This window comes from Pagrus pagrus, assembly GCF_965226575.1.
Source record: "Pagrus pagrus genome assembly, chromosome: 10".
Classification (NCBI taxonomy): Eukaryota; Metazoa; Chordata; class Actinopteri; order Spariformes; family Sparidae; genus Pagrus; species Pagrus pagrus.
In genome coordinates this window covers 16348012-16365706 of record NC_140194.1, presented here as the reverse complement: position 1 = coordinate 16365706, position 17695 = coordinate 16348012, and the positions used below count along the sequence as shown (strand labels likewise).

The window sequence follows — 17695 nt, the reverse complement described above, 5'->3', positions numbered from 1 at the left end:
TACAACCCTCTTGAGGAGTTGCCATTGTTTTCAAACGAAAAATTCCTTCTCTCACTGGTCGTCACATTTTAGCTTGAAGCTGAACAAGATGGATGAGCGAGATCATATGATCATTTGATCTTGCGAATCCAGCTGCCTAGCAAGGTAATATTTTAGCTGCAAGCTGACAAAAAACAAAAACACAGATGGCGATAATGAGAAAAATGCAGAATATTGGATACGCTAATCGGCCAGGCCAATAATCGGATGATCCCTAGATTAAATGCTTTACAACAGCACCACTTCATGTAAAAAAAACACTTTTGTTTTGACATTTAGATGGAATAACGGCAAAACATTAAATAGGCTATTTCAGTTGTAATCACAGATGTCATGGACGGTAAACCCAGTGTATCTCCTTTTATCCACAGAAACTGCATCATTACAAGTGCTCACACACCAAGAAAGGGGTTTTAGAATTGTGGATTTTATAATATAATAAATCCTGTATACATTTTAGATTGTTTGGTTTGGTTTATTTGACCAACTGGAGGTTTATCCACCGTGTTATTCATAATTACATGTGAGTCACGCACCCAGATGCTTCTAGATCTCACAAGAATTTCCAGCCAGGTTTTCAAAACGGGGCTAAGTGAGGACATCAGACTGCTCAGTGTGGCCAATTAGTCAGTGTTTACAATGTTTACAACAAGCAGCAGTCTAGATAGAACTGAGCTGATGCATGGACTGTGAAGGACGCACATACACACAAAGAGTATACATACAGTATACGCACTCTCCAGAGATCTGGGTCAGTGTGCTGTAGAGACAAACAAACACCTTGAGGCAAGATTGCAAGCATGAGAAGCAGTGATTACAGCCGACACAAGCAATTCAACACCATAGGAATGAGTATTGATTCTGCCCTGATGTACCTGTGTCTGCATTCATCATATTATCTGTGATTATCGGCGAGTAAATGGGGGAAATGTTTGATGTGTTGCATCCCTTAAAGCACACTGAGGACACGAGCAGCATATTGGTATCTCATCATCACAGGCTTTCTCTTCTAACTGAAACTGTATCTACATTTTCCACAGGGCTTTGGGTTTGTGTTTAACTTTTCCTACTTCTAAAGGGGGCAATTACTTTAAATCACTGGTGGAAGTTCACTTTGTGCAAAAGCTATTAAACAGGGGGAGGGAGGAGCTGGATTATTTTTTTTAAAAAGTGATCTGCAGTATCACGTTTTGTGCTGACACAACTGGGTGTACCGAGATAGTAAAGACACAGACAAGAATATGCAAAAATGAAAAAAGACAGCAATTTCCACTGCTCACTTGTTGGAAATCCAATGTGTGTGTCCCCCTCACTTGTACAGTATGAGTTGGATTTAGTCACTGTAAGCATTAAAAAGTGTCATCTTACTGTCCGTCTCAGGGCTCCGGGGTGTAACTATTTTGGTCACACATAAATTCAACATCAATTTTGCAGTTTGTTTTTAAGACAATTGAGCTTATAGCAATTTCTTGTTTCATGTAATTTAAATGAAAAAAACAAAACAAAAGGCGCACAAGTGTAACCAGTCTGGAGCCCTGCTTCTGCCAAATCTTGATAAGCATGGCGAGAAATGTTGAGCTGCTTCAAAAATAACTGTGCATCTGTAGCAATAAGCGAGAACCAGACAGTCTGGCGACCCTTCCTGCCCTGAGTTTCGCCTACTGAGCTACAAACAGCTTGCCCTATCTAATTTATGGGGGTTGTAGGGGCCATATGGAACCTGAGAGGATCATCTGCAGATACTACTTAAGGCAGAAAAAACACCTTTCCACCTCGCCTGCATGTTTTTTAGGGGACAAAACTCATGTAGGAGTTTTTTTATTTACCAAAAAATGCACTTGGATAAGTTTTAAACATTAGCACAGGGGTATAGTCATTCATTCCTAAATTGGCAATATACTGCCAATCCAGCTGGTCATAGGTCATGTCTGAGGCCATGTCCATATAATGATGAGTCTATAAGATATGTATGAAAAGTCGACAACATAATTATCGTGACAGAATCGGAGATAAGTCAAGTCAAGACCAGAAGTGTGACTATAGAGAAGCGTCCACTGTCATAGAGCATGCTGCAACATTGTTATGTGTGTTAAAATATTCCACAACCACAATTATGACATAAACAAAGCTGAGATAATGTATCAAAAATGATGTAACAATGAATTGGGTGGTGTAACAGTACAGGATGCTGGCGTTGTATTTCAGTAAAACTGCATCACACTTTGAGGAGGAGAAACACCCAAAAGGCAGCATGTTATGCATAAGGAAAGAGGAAACAAAGCTGTCAGTGTCACCTCACTTTCTGTCCCCTACATTAGTGTGAAAATGTAAAAAGAAAAAAAAAAGATGAGTAGTACTGTCCACTTATGTGTCTCAGTTAAAAACAAATCCTGTGATTATTAGCAAAATAGAGCTTTATAGGTTTTTTTAACTGGACACTTTGCCACTTTTAAAGCGTAATTCCACTGTTTTGTTTGTTTTTAAAAACATCCATCAGAGATGTCATTTCATGAGTGCAGACAGTTCCTCCTTCCCAAATAGCCAGAAGGTGGCAGTGGAGGGTGACTGTGTGGTGTTCAGCCTCCCCGACTGTGAAAAGCTCCCGTCTTCACAGAATTACATGCCCTATTAATGTCTTCCCTTCCTCCTTCCGTGATGACCCACTGGCCTGCAACTGCAGAGCTGGACTACACTTCAGAGGCATTACAGGGGAGGAACAAATCCTTGCCTCTTGTCCCTCGTTGAAAACAAATCCTATTTGGACCACACACACTCTGAACATGTGAATCCCTCCTTTTAATTCACTCTTGTTCCGTCTCCTCATTCAGTCTGATCGACTCGGTAGATTTGCTCAGATCTTGTGCTCTCCTGGCTAAAGTCCTGGGAAAGCAGGAGGAAAATCCTTAACGAGCTCACACTCCCCTAGTCAGACAAACAGGGAGCTAAATCCAATGGAAAAATACACCCTTTCGGTCCCTAAAACGAGCCACTAGTAGATTTAAGGAGCTTGATAAGTGTTGCCTGGCTGTCAGAGCTTAAAAAGAATAACCACTCAATTTGAGCCTTGTTAAGTGCTCAGTCCAGAGGCAACCTGGTGGCTTACAAAACCAGCACACCTCTAACTAATGGCTGTTGAAAAGGTGAGTTTAAACTGGGAGCGCTTCCTACTTAAACACCTACTTCTGGCCTACTTCTACAGTATATTGAATTAGCCAGTCAGCCAGCAATAATACTGGTACTGTGGCCACAAGGGAGGAAATCATTCCCACTTAGACACCACAGAGGAAGCAGCTTATATCATATTACAATTCAGTATATTTCATTGAATGATCTGTGAGAGGCATGGCCAATCAGTCTGACAGCATGAGTCTATGTCCATAAATCTCAGTTCTATTCCTGGTTGGGATATTTATTCTAACACTATAAGATTATAGACAAAGAAACTAAAAATGTAGTCACAAATTAAGACAAATTCTAACTGTGACACATCAATTTTGATAGATTGATTTCAGCATATTGCTTGTGTTTTTTACGTCCTTACTTGAAATTATCATTTTACAGACATTACAACCAGAACTGTTCTCATCTTTATTTGTGAAATGAAGCCATGACTCTTTGTTGCAAGTTCAGTAAACATATGAGGAAGAGTCAACGAGTTTGACTTTGTTGTTTTGCAATGCATAACAGAAAAACATGCAGGTGTTCTATCAAAAATGTTGCCTTGTCAAAAAATGCTACCTTCACGTTAATTGACAGCACCACTATTGCCACAGTGCTGCTTGTGAAGGGGCGGCCCACCCTTCGGATATCCAGGCTGTCCACTCTCCCTAGTCCAGAGACACTCTATGAAGAGACAAGAGCAGCACCGAAAGAGGAGTATAATCTACGAGCAAGAAGGACTGCAATAGGTTGATGTGTTTACTGGGGAAACTACCTGTGTCAGCACTGCCACTAAGCAGTGGAGAAGCTGGAAAATGGGACGCTACCAAGCCTATCTGCATCACTGCAAAAGTTACACTTCTGGGGGAGGTGAACGTCAGGCTATAGCAAGGTACCACAAATTGACATAACACCACCATTGATAAACAGCAATGATAAACTTTGAGGCATACGATTCCAGTAGATTGAATAATTTGGAACCGGTTCTCAACTGGAACTGTTTCTCAAATGCCATCCCAACTCAAAAGTAGGTGGAGACAAAAACGGCGCCAAAATGAGACTGAATATCACACCTACATTCATCAGGTGACCAGAAATACAACTCCAAATGAATGATAATAGAGCTTCATATCTGCCGGATGTGTATATAGGAAACTGTTTTGCAAGCAAGTTTGCAAAATCAATTTCACAAGATAAGTATATGACAAAGCTTGTTGTGCTGCCCCCAAGTGGCCATAAGATCAATTGATGCAGGTGTAAACAAAATGCAGGCACATATGATATGGTGATATGAAAACGAGAGCAATCAAAACAAAGATTTTAACTGTTAAAAAGTATTTAATGGGTAGCCAAAGTTAATTAATTCTGCTCAACTGTGACTATACAGTCGAGTGCTGCAGGATGACATATTAGTGGTTCCACCTCACAATCCTGACATGACAGACGGTGGGTGTGGATGGTTTCTCCATGGCCTTCATAACAAAGTGAAAAAAAAAATACATGTCTCACTCTGGTCCCTGCCCTGTATCAGGCTGCTAAAGGGAAGCTGTGTAAATTGTTGTCCTGCAGGTTTGACTTGTAATGACACATTTCAAAGGTTGTGACTGACTCTGGATAATTATAACATACACAAAGCAAACATAGACCTGTAGCAGTCTAATTTGGTCATATTTGTATGTAAATGGGCATCTTGAGCTCTCAATTCTGCTTTTACATTCAGCTGCTTGCCATTCAGCGACCTATGTGTTTTCCCCCATGTGTCTAACGCAGCAGTTTTTACAAACCCTCATTTCCTGCCTTCAGCTGCCCTGTGGCATCCTCTAATAATTCCCTCTCTCCACTTTCCTTACTCACTCTCTCCATCCCTGGCTTTCCTGTTGCTATTGGTCGGCCAGACACATGCTCACACATGCAAACTCTCCTTTTCACCCTGTCAGTCCTCCTCTCTCTTATTCTCTCTTCATCTTTTGCTCCACCTCTCCAGCTTTCAGCATGCCTCTCACTGTTTCTCCCCCGTTTTGTCTCCCTCACTCTCTCTCTCTCTTTCTCTCTACATGCAGCTCACATGCCCTGCTCTCAGCACCCGCCATCAGCTCCATCTAGCCAGGCTGCAGTATTGATGAAGGAAGCACTATTGAGTAGTAGAAATCTGCCTGCCAAAGATGGACTCTGAGCTTTTCCTCATGTCTATACAGTACATACCGTACAAGTCATCAATCCACCATGGCTTACTCCTTTAGCTAGGACATCTGGCCAACTCTAAGACACAAGGCCACTGGTGTTTATCCAGAGCTACAGTAGATGGACTCCTCGGGGGAATCAATTCAATTCATTAACAGGGAACCTTTCGCTCACCACTTGGTAATCCATAGAGGATCATTTATCTTAGCAGCAGGCTGATCTTATATGCAACCAAAAATAAAGATAAATAAATATTTTGCCATTAAGCCCAAAGACTGCCTAAAAGCAAAAGTTTGACATTTTGGGAAATGTCATATCTGTTTGTTAAACATGAAGCTCGATTCATCAGCTTGTTTTATAGCTTAGTATAAAGTCTGGCAAAATGATTTGTGGTTTTACAAGGCAGTTGTCTGCCAACAACTAGCTCCTGGTTGTAGCTTCATTTTAACAGACAGATTTTGGGATGGGTGACATGGTCAAAAAATTATATCTGGATCTATTTAATTGCAATCACAATCAAAGATTTAAAGTCTGATTGGCACTGTAGACTATACCCAGAGTTCAAATAGCTTATGAATTTCTTTTTTTGCACCCTTAAAACACAATATACAAGATAGCTCTTTTTTGGCACAAGCTTCTCAGCCACCATGCCATTAGCTATTACTCACATAACATGCTGCATTATTTACAATACATCATCAAAGGAAGAGCCATGTAAAGTAATTTGCCTAATCAGCACAGCCATCAAGTTGGCTTTATCACTCTATTGATATCTTCACGTAGTTGGATCTGCTGGTCAATGAGGTTATGTGAAGTTTGGAAACAGAAGCACAAGGACAGTAAATACTGGGATCTCTACAATTCACTTTAAACTTAGATTGTGGACACCTTCAAGATCAATCACAATCTCAAATCGTCAGATTGCCCAGATATGAAATGTGGTGTTGACATTTCCATCTAAATCTCAGCAAGAAAGCAATTACTTTCCCCAAATTTCAACCTATAGTTCTAAGGTTTTTCGTGACAGGAATATGTGTTCACATATCATCATTGGTATATCATTCACATATCAAACAAAACCTAAATAACAGTATATGGAAGCCTGAATTTATGAGCTGATTTGAGATGGATAATTATGCAGGATAGGAGGGGACCCTGCTGCTTATGGGTGAAAATGCCAATCATGAACAAAAGACCTTTGTTGCATCTCTTCCTCCTTTCCTGTCATCTCTCTAAACTATATCTACAGTTCACGCAACCTGATGAAAAGGCATAAACTCAAATGTGACTATAAAATCAAGTGCTCCATTAAATGATTTAAAAATGGAGAATCTGTGAAGTCAGGGGCCCAAGATAGAGCCTGTATATTAATTAGAGGTTGGCCGATAGTGGATTTTTAAAGGCCGGTATAACGATAGTTGGGAGAAGGAGAAAGTCGATAGCAAATATTGAAAATATATATATAATTAAAAAGGGCAATTATTTTTTGTTGGTGAAAGTTGGACAGGTACAACATAATCATCTATATTCATATTGAAAATGTTTTCATTTCTTTTTTTCAAATGTAACACTGTCGGAAAACAATATTTGGCATTAACTTTATTAGAACTGTTGAACGGTGCGCTGTTCTGTGGCTGAACTTGCCAGGATTACTTCTGTTGCTCGTCCCGTTACATTGTTAAATGCCACTCTCACAAACCATTAATGTTTGTGCATATTCCCGAGGTAAGGAGGATCCTAAAGTGTGCGATTTCATTTCATGAATGGATGGATAGCTACATGGCTGGATTATTTGGAAGAGAGAACGTCACATTGGTAAGTACAGTATTAAGTAACGTAATGTTAACTTGATGCCCTGTCCCTATTGTGGACAAGGTGATGGTGTTGCGCTATATTTTCGAGACTAGATAACTTGCGGGGAGAATAAACTGAAAACGGGTCAGATGAGAGAGGTCTGGCTATGCAAGACTAGGTAAAACTTGAATACCACACTTGTCAGCCTCCAGTAAACTCAGCTGTTCCAACGTTTAACGATGGGATCGCAATGATTTAACAATAGCCCCTATTTTCCAAACCTATCGCCAAAATAATGCGCGGAAGGTATTGTATGAAGTGGAGAATTACTTTTACGACAAAAATATCTCTGATGTAACGTTGTCTCTCTTAGTCTACATTGAAAACGTGACATTAATTTTAAAGTCTGTCGCGCATGTATGGTTGCTGCATATCTAACGTTAACATACAGCAGTTACCAAAGTCTGTGTCAATTTGTTTACTTTAGATTACTTTAGAGGAGTCAATCACACGCACACATATTTTAAGCAGAAGTGACCCTCTAATGATGATGATGATTCGGTTTTGATTTGGTTGGTGGAGGCTGCTCAGACATTGGCAACTATTCAGCCGATAATAGTAGCTAAAAGGTCCTATTGGCGCCAATAATCAGCAGTGCCGACTGACCTGTTGACCTCTAATATTAATGTTTTATAACAGTGTATGTACATATATGTTCATTTATCGATGTAATTGATGGTGATTTTGTATGCAGCTCTATGCTGACAAACATAAAATTTCTTCATGAACCCCTAAACCTAATCCTGCTTCAGTTTTATAAATTGTTAACACTAAAAACCTCAACAAGTTATTTCAGTCTTAACAGACTCCAGCTTCGGCTTACTCCCTGATGATACCAGTGAATAGTCCCTGTCTCGTCTCTGCACAGTGTTCCAGCCGGCTGCCTGCTCTCATCTTCAGTCAAACACTACATACAGGCTGGGCCAAATCAATGCAGTTTACAGTGCAATGTGTGGGAACATTAGTCGGGTTAGAGTCAGCTCATTTCATGCAGAAAGGTCTCCATTGCTAAGACAGGCACTGCAAGCTGACAGATATATAACCCAGGAAGAGTATTAGCATTTAGACTCACTGGTGCCCTGCCTGGGAAAGTTATGACTAATGAATGCTATTATACTGGTGTCGCTTTATATCACTTTCACACTCAACCCCAGCATGTTTTGGTATGCTGATCCAGATTCATTTATTTCTATCTCGGAGAAAACTCACACCAAAGCCTCGGCCAATGAAACTTGCTATGAGCCGTCAACGTCTAATATGAGAAGCAGATACATTTACAATCTGTATTCAACAAGGCAGATCAAACGTTTGATCTTTAATCGAGGGTGGACTGTTGGGCCGACCTGAGAAGATGCATTGGGTAAAAGGTCAATAAAAGGGCTGCAAGTGTTCAAAACTCCTTCAGTCATATATATCTGTATCACGAGCCTCCATTTTTAAAGGGCTGAGTACAGAATACCTTATTATTTTGCAGCCATTACATAGGTGCTCCTTCTACTCTCTACTCTAACTACTGCATCATTGTTGTGCCTGTAATCATGGTGACAAGGGTTCGCTCTGTTATTATTGCTACTGGTCTACTAGAGTCATACAGCCAGTGTTTCTATGGCAACATGCACAACAAAGGGCATGATGGTCCGTTTATTTTAAATGACAGCCCAAACTCAATAAAAGGGTGAGATGATGAAGTGAGGAAAATAAATGACGGTGTGAAAGCTATGAACCGTGACTGAACGAATCCTGTCAGAGAAAAGAGGCTGGCTCCTGCAGCAACTTGCGAAGAACTTGTGTTTTTGTTGGTGTTAAAGAATTCAAAGTAAAAGCAAAGTAGCATGGTTGAGATTATCTCCGACTTCAGCATTTACAGCATTTACTTCATAGTTCATAAGAAGAACCCAAACATGTCTATAGAGGCCTCTGCTTCAGGCTAAAAATACAACATCAACTGGTTTGGTTCACTTCAGTTATAAGAAGATACTGTTTTGATTAAAAAAAAGCAGAAATCTTTAAACACGTATCAACATTCTGCGTTTTTTTCTTGCTACTCTCCCTGAGTTTCTCCATTTTTGCTTTCTCCTTTCCCCATTTTTCCATTGTTTACCCACTGACATCAACTACATTTTGATTCTGTGAACGCCAACAGTAAGACAACCCTGACATCACCTATAAGTTTGTTGATCACCATTTTAAAGCCTCAGGTTTGGCGTTAATGTCGTCACCATCTTGGTTTCCTGGAGCCAGACATAACCATATTTATATCCTGGATATCTTGTTTGGATCAGACGATACGTGTCCACAGTAACTTTATCTATGCACGCTTTCCAGCTTTGCCAATTGACCGAAACAGGCTACGCCCTCTGACAACCACGCAAACACACACTGGACGACCCTGAACTGCAAATGCAAATGTCTCTCGTAACGCGAAACTCCGCCACCAGATTGCATTGCACTGCGTGCATAGACAATGAACTTAAAGCATGGAAACAACAAATGCTGTGGACACGTACCATAACTGACAAACCAAGGACATGCTGTGGTAGCATTTTTTAGACAAAAATGATCCATCAACGATATCAAGAAAACGACGGATTGTTCGATAATGAAAATAATCAGTAGTTGCAGAAAGAATGGGAACTTTTATTAGAAGTTGTTAAATCTTTAGTTTTAGTTCCTCAACCTGTTCGACGATACAAAGATGATTTTGGCGTTGAGATGAGACCATGCAGGTAAAAACAGGTTTAGTGTAGGCTCATTACCAACTCCTGTCATGTACTGTATCTCTCTCGCTTACAAATACAGATTGACACACACACACATATTTACAACACCAGTAACCAGAGCAGCAAGAAGGAGACACAAATCTGTCGATGAAATAAAGAGATAAGATCAGGTTACGATGTGCAGGCGATAGCCTCAACTTCAAAGGACAACAAGAGCGAAAGTTGGACGATGAAAAGAGAAGGTGTATCAAAGTGAACTAGGTATGAACTTGTCTTTGGGCCACAACCAAGTTCAAAGCATCTCCTACTACTACTCCTACAGACCCTGCACATCGATACTTGCACACACACACACACCCACACACACATACACACACAGTCAATACTGTGCTATTTTTGTACACAACTACAAGAACAAAAAATACCACAGCACAACTGTGTTTACAAATCACAACTGGTGTCTTTGAAAGTTGCTGGCATCGCCCCAGCCTTGTACGTTGTTGTTGTGTTTGGTCAACACAGTGAACAGAAGTGAAAAAGCTGGAAAAAGTCTTTGAAGACCAGACTTGTAGCTGCGAGGCCAATAGATCGGTTTCATGCTAACAAATGTGATGCTGTTGGTGCTGATGATGATCTTAGACGTCAGGGCAACACTGAGCATGTGTTCCCTCACAAACTGCGCATGAATCAGCTGCAAACATGTCACGCTGTTTTTGTGGAAAAGTGAAATTGAGAAAATCCTGAAGCACAACATTCATCTTCTCAGTCATTGTCAGTCTCATCTGATCAATGGTGTCTGAGATACTGTGACAAATAAAAGATGACTGATCCATCATCCCCCACTAATAGATTCAGTAAATAAACAACTGTCAATGTGTCATCACTTGAGTGAATCTGCCAATTTAGTCTGTTAGCATGCTAATATTAGCTAATTATCACCAAACCAAAAGTATAGCTGAAGCTGATGAGAATGCCATTAGTATTCAGGGGATCACCAAAGTCAGTAGAATTGATCATGTAAGAAATTCCAACATCTGTAGCAAATTTAGCATTAATCCATCAGGTGGTTGTCAAGATATTTCTCTTCTGTCAGGGATCAGTCAGTAGAATTCATCATCTGGGCACCTTGAATGTCTGTACAAAACTTCATGGTTTGAGACATTTCAATCCGGACCAAAGTGTGGACTGAGCTTGCCAACTACCGTGGCTAAAAATCAGATCAGCAAAATTAACCTCAATCCTCGAGACAAAATAAGAGGTGCGTCATGAAAAGACCCAGCGCCTAAAGGAATTCAAACTTGATCAACAAAAAAATCCAAGCAAAAAGAAGCTGCTGTGCTAGCCATGGTCTTTGAACAAAAATAACTGATCTCTGGAAAGTGCAGAGGAAAGTAACACGTCTGTTCGACGAGTGACTCAGATAAAAGCCTAGCTCTTCAACCATAAACTTCAACAAATACATCTCATGTATATAGGTCGAATCACAGTGACGTCCTGCTTACAACAACAATCACTTCTGGAAAAGACAGCTGGCAATTGATTTGCATTGCTGAGATGTGTGAAATCTCTGAACTTATTTAATTCTGTTACGTTAATGAAAGTGTTGTTATTAATAAGAAATAAAAGCATTAAACATGCATTTTAGATGAATGAGATGTTTACATTTGAAAAATCATAAATTGTATGTATTTTGTAACAATTGTATGTGTGTGATGCAGCAGTTTTCTTCCCAGAAGTTATTTTAAACACACTGTGATTCGCTTTATTTGGATAGTAAAAGCTGTTATAAAAAGTGCATTGCAGTAAAACGGCCCTTCCATAAACTATATAAAACATGGATGTAGTCTCCGTGATGTTCTGAAGAGCCACTTCGTAACTCAGTGTGGTGGCTCTGGCCAGTGCCTGACTTGACTTAACTTGCAGCCAATCAGAAAATGGGCAAAGAGGTGGCGCGTGGTGGAGCTGAGGTGGGTAGAAGGAAGCCTGGTTGCTGACAATTAAAGGGGCTATGCCTTTAACCATCCCTAACTTTAAGCTATAATATAATTTAAATGCGTGAGTTGTATAAAAAATCACCCCAGTAAAGTCATGAATGGGGAAGAGACCAAAAACAACTGCCGTATTTTACCTGATGAGATTGCTTCTTAGTCCACCATGACTGTGCCAAATGTCACCCAGTACACAGCAGAAGATTTGTCAACAAGAATAACTAAAAACACTGATGTGGATATGCTTTGTGGTGCTAATATAATAAAAACAGACATACATATGTAATTAACAACATCACAAACAAACAAACCCTCCTCTGTGTTCCTAGTAAGTGCTCAGCATGACACCATGATCTGTTCCTCTAAGCTTTAGTGAAATCTCTCCTCCCCCTGTGCTTGATGGCCAGACTGAGCAAGGTCAGGTCAGGTGTCACACAGTTGGGGGGTTGAGGAAGATGGAGAATGTTTTCATGTTTGCATGCATGTATGTGTATTTGTGCCTGAATGAATGAGTTCAAACATGGGAAGTTGTATCAGCTTCAATCACAAGAGATCAAAGTCAAGAGACAGTACATTGACTGGACTATTTTTCCCGCTAAGTACACATCACTCTGAATGTGAAGGCCTATTTGTGGTGGAAATGTGTGTGTGTGTGTGTGTGTGTGTGTGTGTGTGTGTGTGTGTGTGTGTGTGTGTGTGTGTGTGTGTGTACATGTGTGCATGTGAGTGTGTGTCTTTGTTGTAGTTTCTGAAGACAAAGCTCATCTCAACTGTGTGAAGCCCTTCAGCAGAAGCCTGGCATGACTCTGGATCAAAGAAGATCACAGCCTTTAAGAATGAACTTCCTCTTTGAAAGTGAGAAAGTGTATAGGGCGCATTCACACTTGGCTCAGTTGCTCTGTACCGTGCTGGAGCACGACTGACCCTCCTCCCCAGTCCTCCACTGGCCTGCACTCACATTGCTCCAGCCACAACCAGGCCTGAGCACGGTTACATCTTGTACATACGTCATCACATCGTAGCATGGTCGCAGTGGAGAACAACAGAGAGAGCATGACTTTACTGACTTTTTGTGGCTTTTTCGACAGCCTTCTCACATTCCTGGATTCCTTGATTATGCACGGCACCGTAATACGCATTATTGTACTTCATGTCCATGTTGCGCACCTGTGCTTGTGATTGTGCATGAGCAACCATACCATGCCGAAGCACACCTCTTCCAAGGAAGTATAACGTGCCTGAGCATGGTAGAGAGTGTTTAGACTAGTCAAACAAACTTGACTTTGGGGGTCAAACGTGCTTAGGCACAGATTGTCTAGTGTGAGTGAGCAAGAAAAGTCAACTGTCAAAGAGAGACTGTGTGTGTGTGTGTGTGTGTGTGTGTGTGTGTGTGTGTGTGTGTGTTTCAAGTGTTATTTCTTTCCCATCATAGCTATGAGAATAATTAAATAAAGGGTACACATACATATTTCAAACTGTGAAACAGTTTGCCAGCCTTTCACTGATGCTACAGACCTTTGTAGCATAAAATCTGAATTATAGGCCTGCACCTGTGTATGAAGTAACAACAAGCCTGAGTTATTGTATATAAAAGATGGAAAACATACTGTAATGGTACAAATTGAAGATTCATTATTGACCTTGGAAATAGCAGTTTGGCAAAAAAATAAATATTCCCAAACTTTCCGCCACATCTTTGGGCCTTTTAACCCTTTACAGAGATTTAATATGTTCAAATGTGACTGGCTATCTTCACATGTGAACTAAAATTTCAACATGTGAAAACAAAGTAATGTCACATATAACTGGACATTTTCACAAGTGATTGGCTTTTTTAACACATGGATGGAAATACGTGAAATGCACATTTTCACATATGAATGACGAACATTCAAATCATTCAAAACATGTAACTTGCTTCTCCACATGTAAATTCCACATTCAAACCAGAACTTTAACATGTGAAAATAACAAAAAGTCACATGTGAACTCGACATTTTCACAAGTGCTCGGCTGTTTCTCACAGAGGAAGAAACATTTCCTCATAAGAGATTTGCATTTTCACATGTGAATTACATACGTTCATATGAGACTGGCCTTCCACATGTCGAAACAGCTGGGGTTCGCACAGATGATAACAACCGGGGCATCTCAGTGACAACAAGCTAAAAAACCTTGTTCAAAGAATTTTTTTGTCAAACTATAAACTGTTTGTCCCATGATGTTCACTGCCTTGAGATAGTTGTTCATCCATCTTATCTACAGTGTTTACAGAGCAGTTAAATTCAATCAGGCATGGAGTTTCATTTTTATGAACATGTGAAATAATCTGCTGGTATGAGCTGATGCAAATTGCTGTGGTTGGTGGTTCGCTGTGCTTATTAGCTGATTCACAGAAAATCAAGCATGCTTTCAGCTTCAAGAAAATCAGAAGTTAGGACATCACAATTTTTTAACCTTTCTTAATGATTAATCTATTGATCAAGTTAATAGTGACCAGATTAATCAGTAATGGACGTAATAGTTGTAGCCTTACAGCATTGCGAATAGATTCATGAATAATCTTGAATCTAGAATCATGTTATCAGATTCACTCATCTTCTCTGCATGCCTAATCCTTATCAGAGTTAAGCCCTACTGTATATATCCCAGCATACACTGGGCAGAAGGCAAGACCACGTCCACAACATGTCACCAATCTCAGGGACTACCACTGGATTCATTTTTTATTTACAAGATAGCTGCAAACACAGCACGTTGAAGTATTTCACCACTGGCATGATGTTCTCCTGTTTTAAGACAGGAGAGGCTTCGATGATGGACTTTTTTCTATGCACACATCTGTTTGTTGTATTTCAGTGTGCAGGTGTTTGGGAATTCCAGCACATTCCTGCAGCCCCCTGGGGTGGCCACACGGTTGGTATCACCTAATTGATGCCTTCTTCGGCTGCCGGTGACGTCGCTCCAATAGCATCATGCCATGAAGAAAGCCCCCACTCCACCCACCCACCCACCACCCCAACTCCAATTCGCATGCACTTTACAGAGCCACTGCGCTGCTCACACGCACGCGTCGTCCCCTGCAAGACCGCCTCACAAAACGACATGCACACACCTGGAGACAATGTTCCTACAAATGCGAGAAAAGTTGCATAATCAAACACCATGTGAGAGATTTCTCAGATGGACTAGAAATAGATGGATGGATGTGTTGTTTTACTCCTTATCCGTCTGGCAGTGCCATCACTAGTGCAAAAGGAAGAAAGGAAATGAACTGTCACATCTGTCAAACCCCCTTTTTGCAACCAACCCAGTCCAATAATCAATCAAGAGGGGCTAATCAGCTCTGGAAGCACACACAGGCACAATTATTAGGTATGAAGCTGACGAGCTGTGGCTGCAAATGTTGCAGGGAGTCAAGTGGGAGGGGAGGGGGGGTCCGTGGGGAGCTCATCGTCCAGAGACACCCAGTCTGACTCCTCCAACGTAAATGGCAACTTCCCACATTACACAGCAGCGCGTCTGTTGGATGAAAATACACGCCTTTCGCCATATGTGCGCACAGTCTATACCGCCGACGCACCGGCAGCAGCGCCGGCGTCACACGGAGAGGTACCCGCTGCCAACAAACCAAACCCCGGCAAACAAACACTTCACGTCCACTCTCACTCTCACTACGTCGTACTGTCACCGGCCGCCGCCGCCCCGCTTACCTCCGATTGTGACCCGCTCTGTCTTTCTTCCCCTTCGGCCTCCTTTTTCTGGCCTGGATGGCCATCACTGCCGGGGTGAGGTTGCGTTTATCCACGGGCATGACCGACGTCCGAGTCCGGGGAAGGGTGTAGGGCAGGGGGGAGAGAGAACAAGCACACATCATAAGGCTCTAAAGCTGGCTGGCACGGGTCATTTAGCGTCTTTTAGCACGCCCCGGTAAGCTAGCTACACACGTAACTTCCTCCACCTCACATATTCAATACAACCAGGAGTGCGGTGACATGTCCGAGTCAGAGGCTGAGGGATACGCACCTTTCCTGGAGCTCATGTTTCCTCCTCTTCCCCTCAGCAGGAGCGGGCAGCTCGCTAGCAGCAGCAGCAGCAGCCGGAGTCTCTCTCTCTCTCTCTCTCTCTCTTTCTCTCTCTCTCTTACACACACGCACACACACACACACAGCCACAACCTCTACCTACAGAGGGCACGCGCTCCCTCTGTCGTCTGAGGCGGGAGTCGCGTGCATCCCTGCGTGGACCCGCGCCACTTTGTACAAATGAATATCCTACACATTTCTACTTTCATTTAAAGTTTAGCAGCAGAATTAAATTGGTTTCAGGCTCTTTTGAATGAGTCCAGGTGTCTTTAGTGGAATGATATAAAATGTAATAATTGTAACAATTGGACATTTTTGTAAAACAAAATGTAATAGAGGGGTGCAGATTTAGGCTAAATGCTATCAGACAGATATATTATAAGCTGATATTGGGAAATTTGTATTATTGTCTATTTATGGTATTGGTGAAATACTAGCCGATGAATAGAGCGTTGTAGTAGCAGTTAGCATTGTTGTGCATCTGGTTCCGTCGTCTCAAAATCAATGAGTTTTTTTAAGTGGTTTACAGTTATATGCCTGAAATAAGGTCTGTGGTTATGACAGGATTAAGATATTCATTGTTCAACAACATAAAATACATCAGTAAATGTCACAGTTAAATTAAAAAGCACGCACGTGTCTTAAAGATGGCGATTGCCAACAAAAGGCTAGTTGTCATGGACATTAAATGTCATCACACTGAACACCGAGACTCATCTACTCACTAGTCAGTCTTTACAGGTTGACTTCAGTTGCAAATTATTGCAACTCTAACTTTACAACTTGTACTTTGATAAGTTTTTCGAAAACATGTATAGTAACTGTGCAGTAAGACACTTAGTGGTGGTGATGTATAAGTCATGCAACTGCAATGAAGTCTGTTTATAGCCTAACATTAGCTTTTTAATTCTCACTATTTAATTTACGTTTCGAAAGTCACAAACGTGTTGTTTCATCTGTGAAGATTACCTTGCTGAACAAAACGTGAAAATATCATAAACATGTGTTTGCCACAGAGCTTATTTTAGGCAATAATGCAAAATCCAATTCAAAAATCTCAAAGGCTTTTTGTCGAGGGAACCATGGCGATGCTAGCACTTTTTATTAATGCGAATCCTATCAATTTATGATAAAAAATTAAAAGGGTGGAGTGCACTGATGGCCTTGACTGGATCCAGCTGGGGACCTTTGACTCTCTCATAACGGTACCAATGCATTGTCAAAAAAATTCTAACAAAACTGACATGCAGTGTACAACACCTGAGTTAGGCTATGTTACAATTCTACAAAGCATCTACAGTATGTATCAGTACACAAACTTGGTAGCAAGCCCAGGATGCTGCTTCTATACTATTTTTAGTGTTAGCTGTGTGGTTTTTTTTATTGCTGTCTACAGCCTACTCTCTGCTTTATGTTTCTTCATCAAGATTTGTTGGATTTTTTACTTAGCTTGTGATGCTGCATTGGGACACTGCAGTTTCCACTTAGACAGACCATTTGCATCATTACAGTTTCATTTATTCTTGGTAAGTATGAGGAATAGCACCTAAGGGTCGTAAATTACGTGAATGTATTATTCCAGACCCCACTGCTCCTGGTGCAGTTGTTTTTATACAGATCTCCAACAGACAAGTGAGGATTTAACTGACCTGACCATCCTTGTTCCCTT

The 17695-nt window shown here is 41.0% G+C and overlaps 1 protein-coding gene across 8 annotated transcripts in view; it reads right to left on the bottom strand.

Moving 5' to 3' along the window:
• srpk2 (SRSF protein kinase 2) overlaps positions 1-16048 on the bottom strand; it is a 76583-nt gene extending 60535 nt beyond the window's left edge. For 7 of the 8 annotated variants that reach the window (XM_084364604.1, XM_084364614.1, XM_084364606.1 and 4 more), the window contains exons 1-2: positions 15968-16048; positions 15655-15721 (exon numbers count right to left, since the gene is read on the bottom strand). In XM_084364604.1, the coding sequence (XP_084220730.1) occupies positions 15655-15721; positions 15968-15983 (83 nt within the window). In that variant the 5' untranslated portion in view covers positions 15984-16048. Of the gene's footprint in view, positions 1-15654; positions 15900-15967 lie in introns of those variants that run through there. The other variant, XM_084364610.1, reaches the window with a different exon arrangement.
• Positions 16049-17695: the final 1647 nt, after the last annotated feature.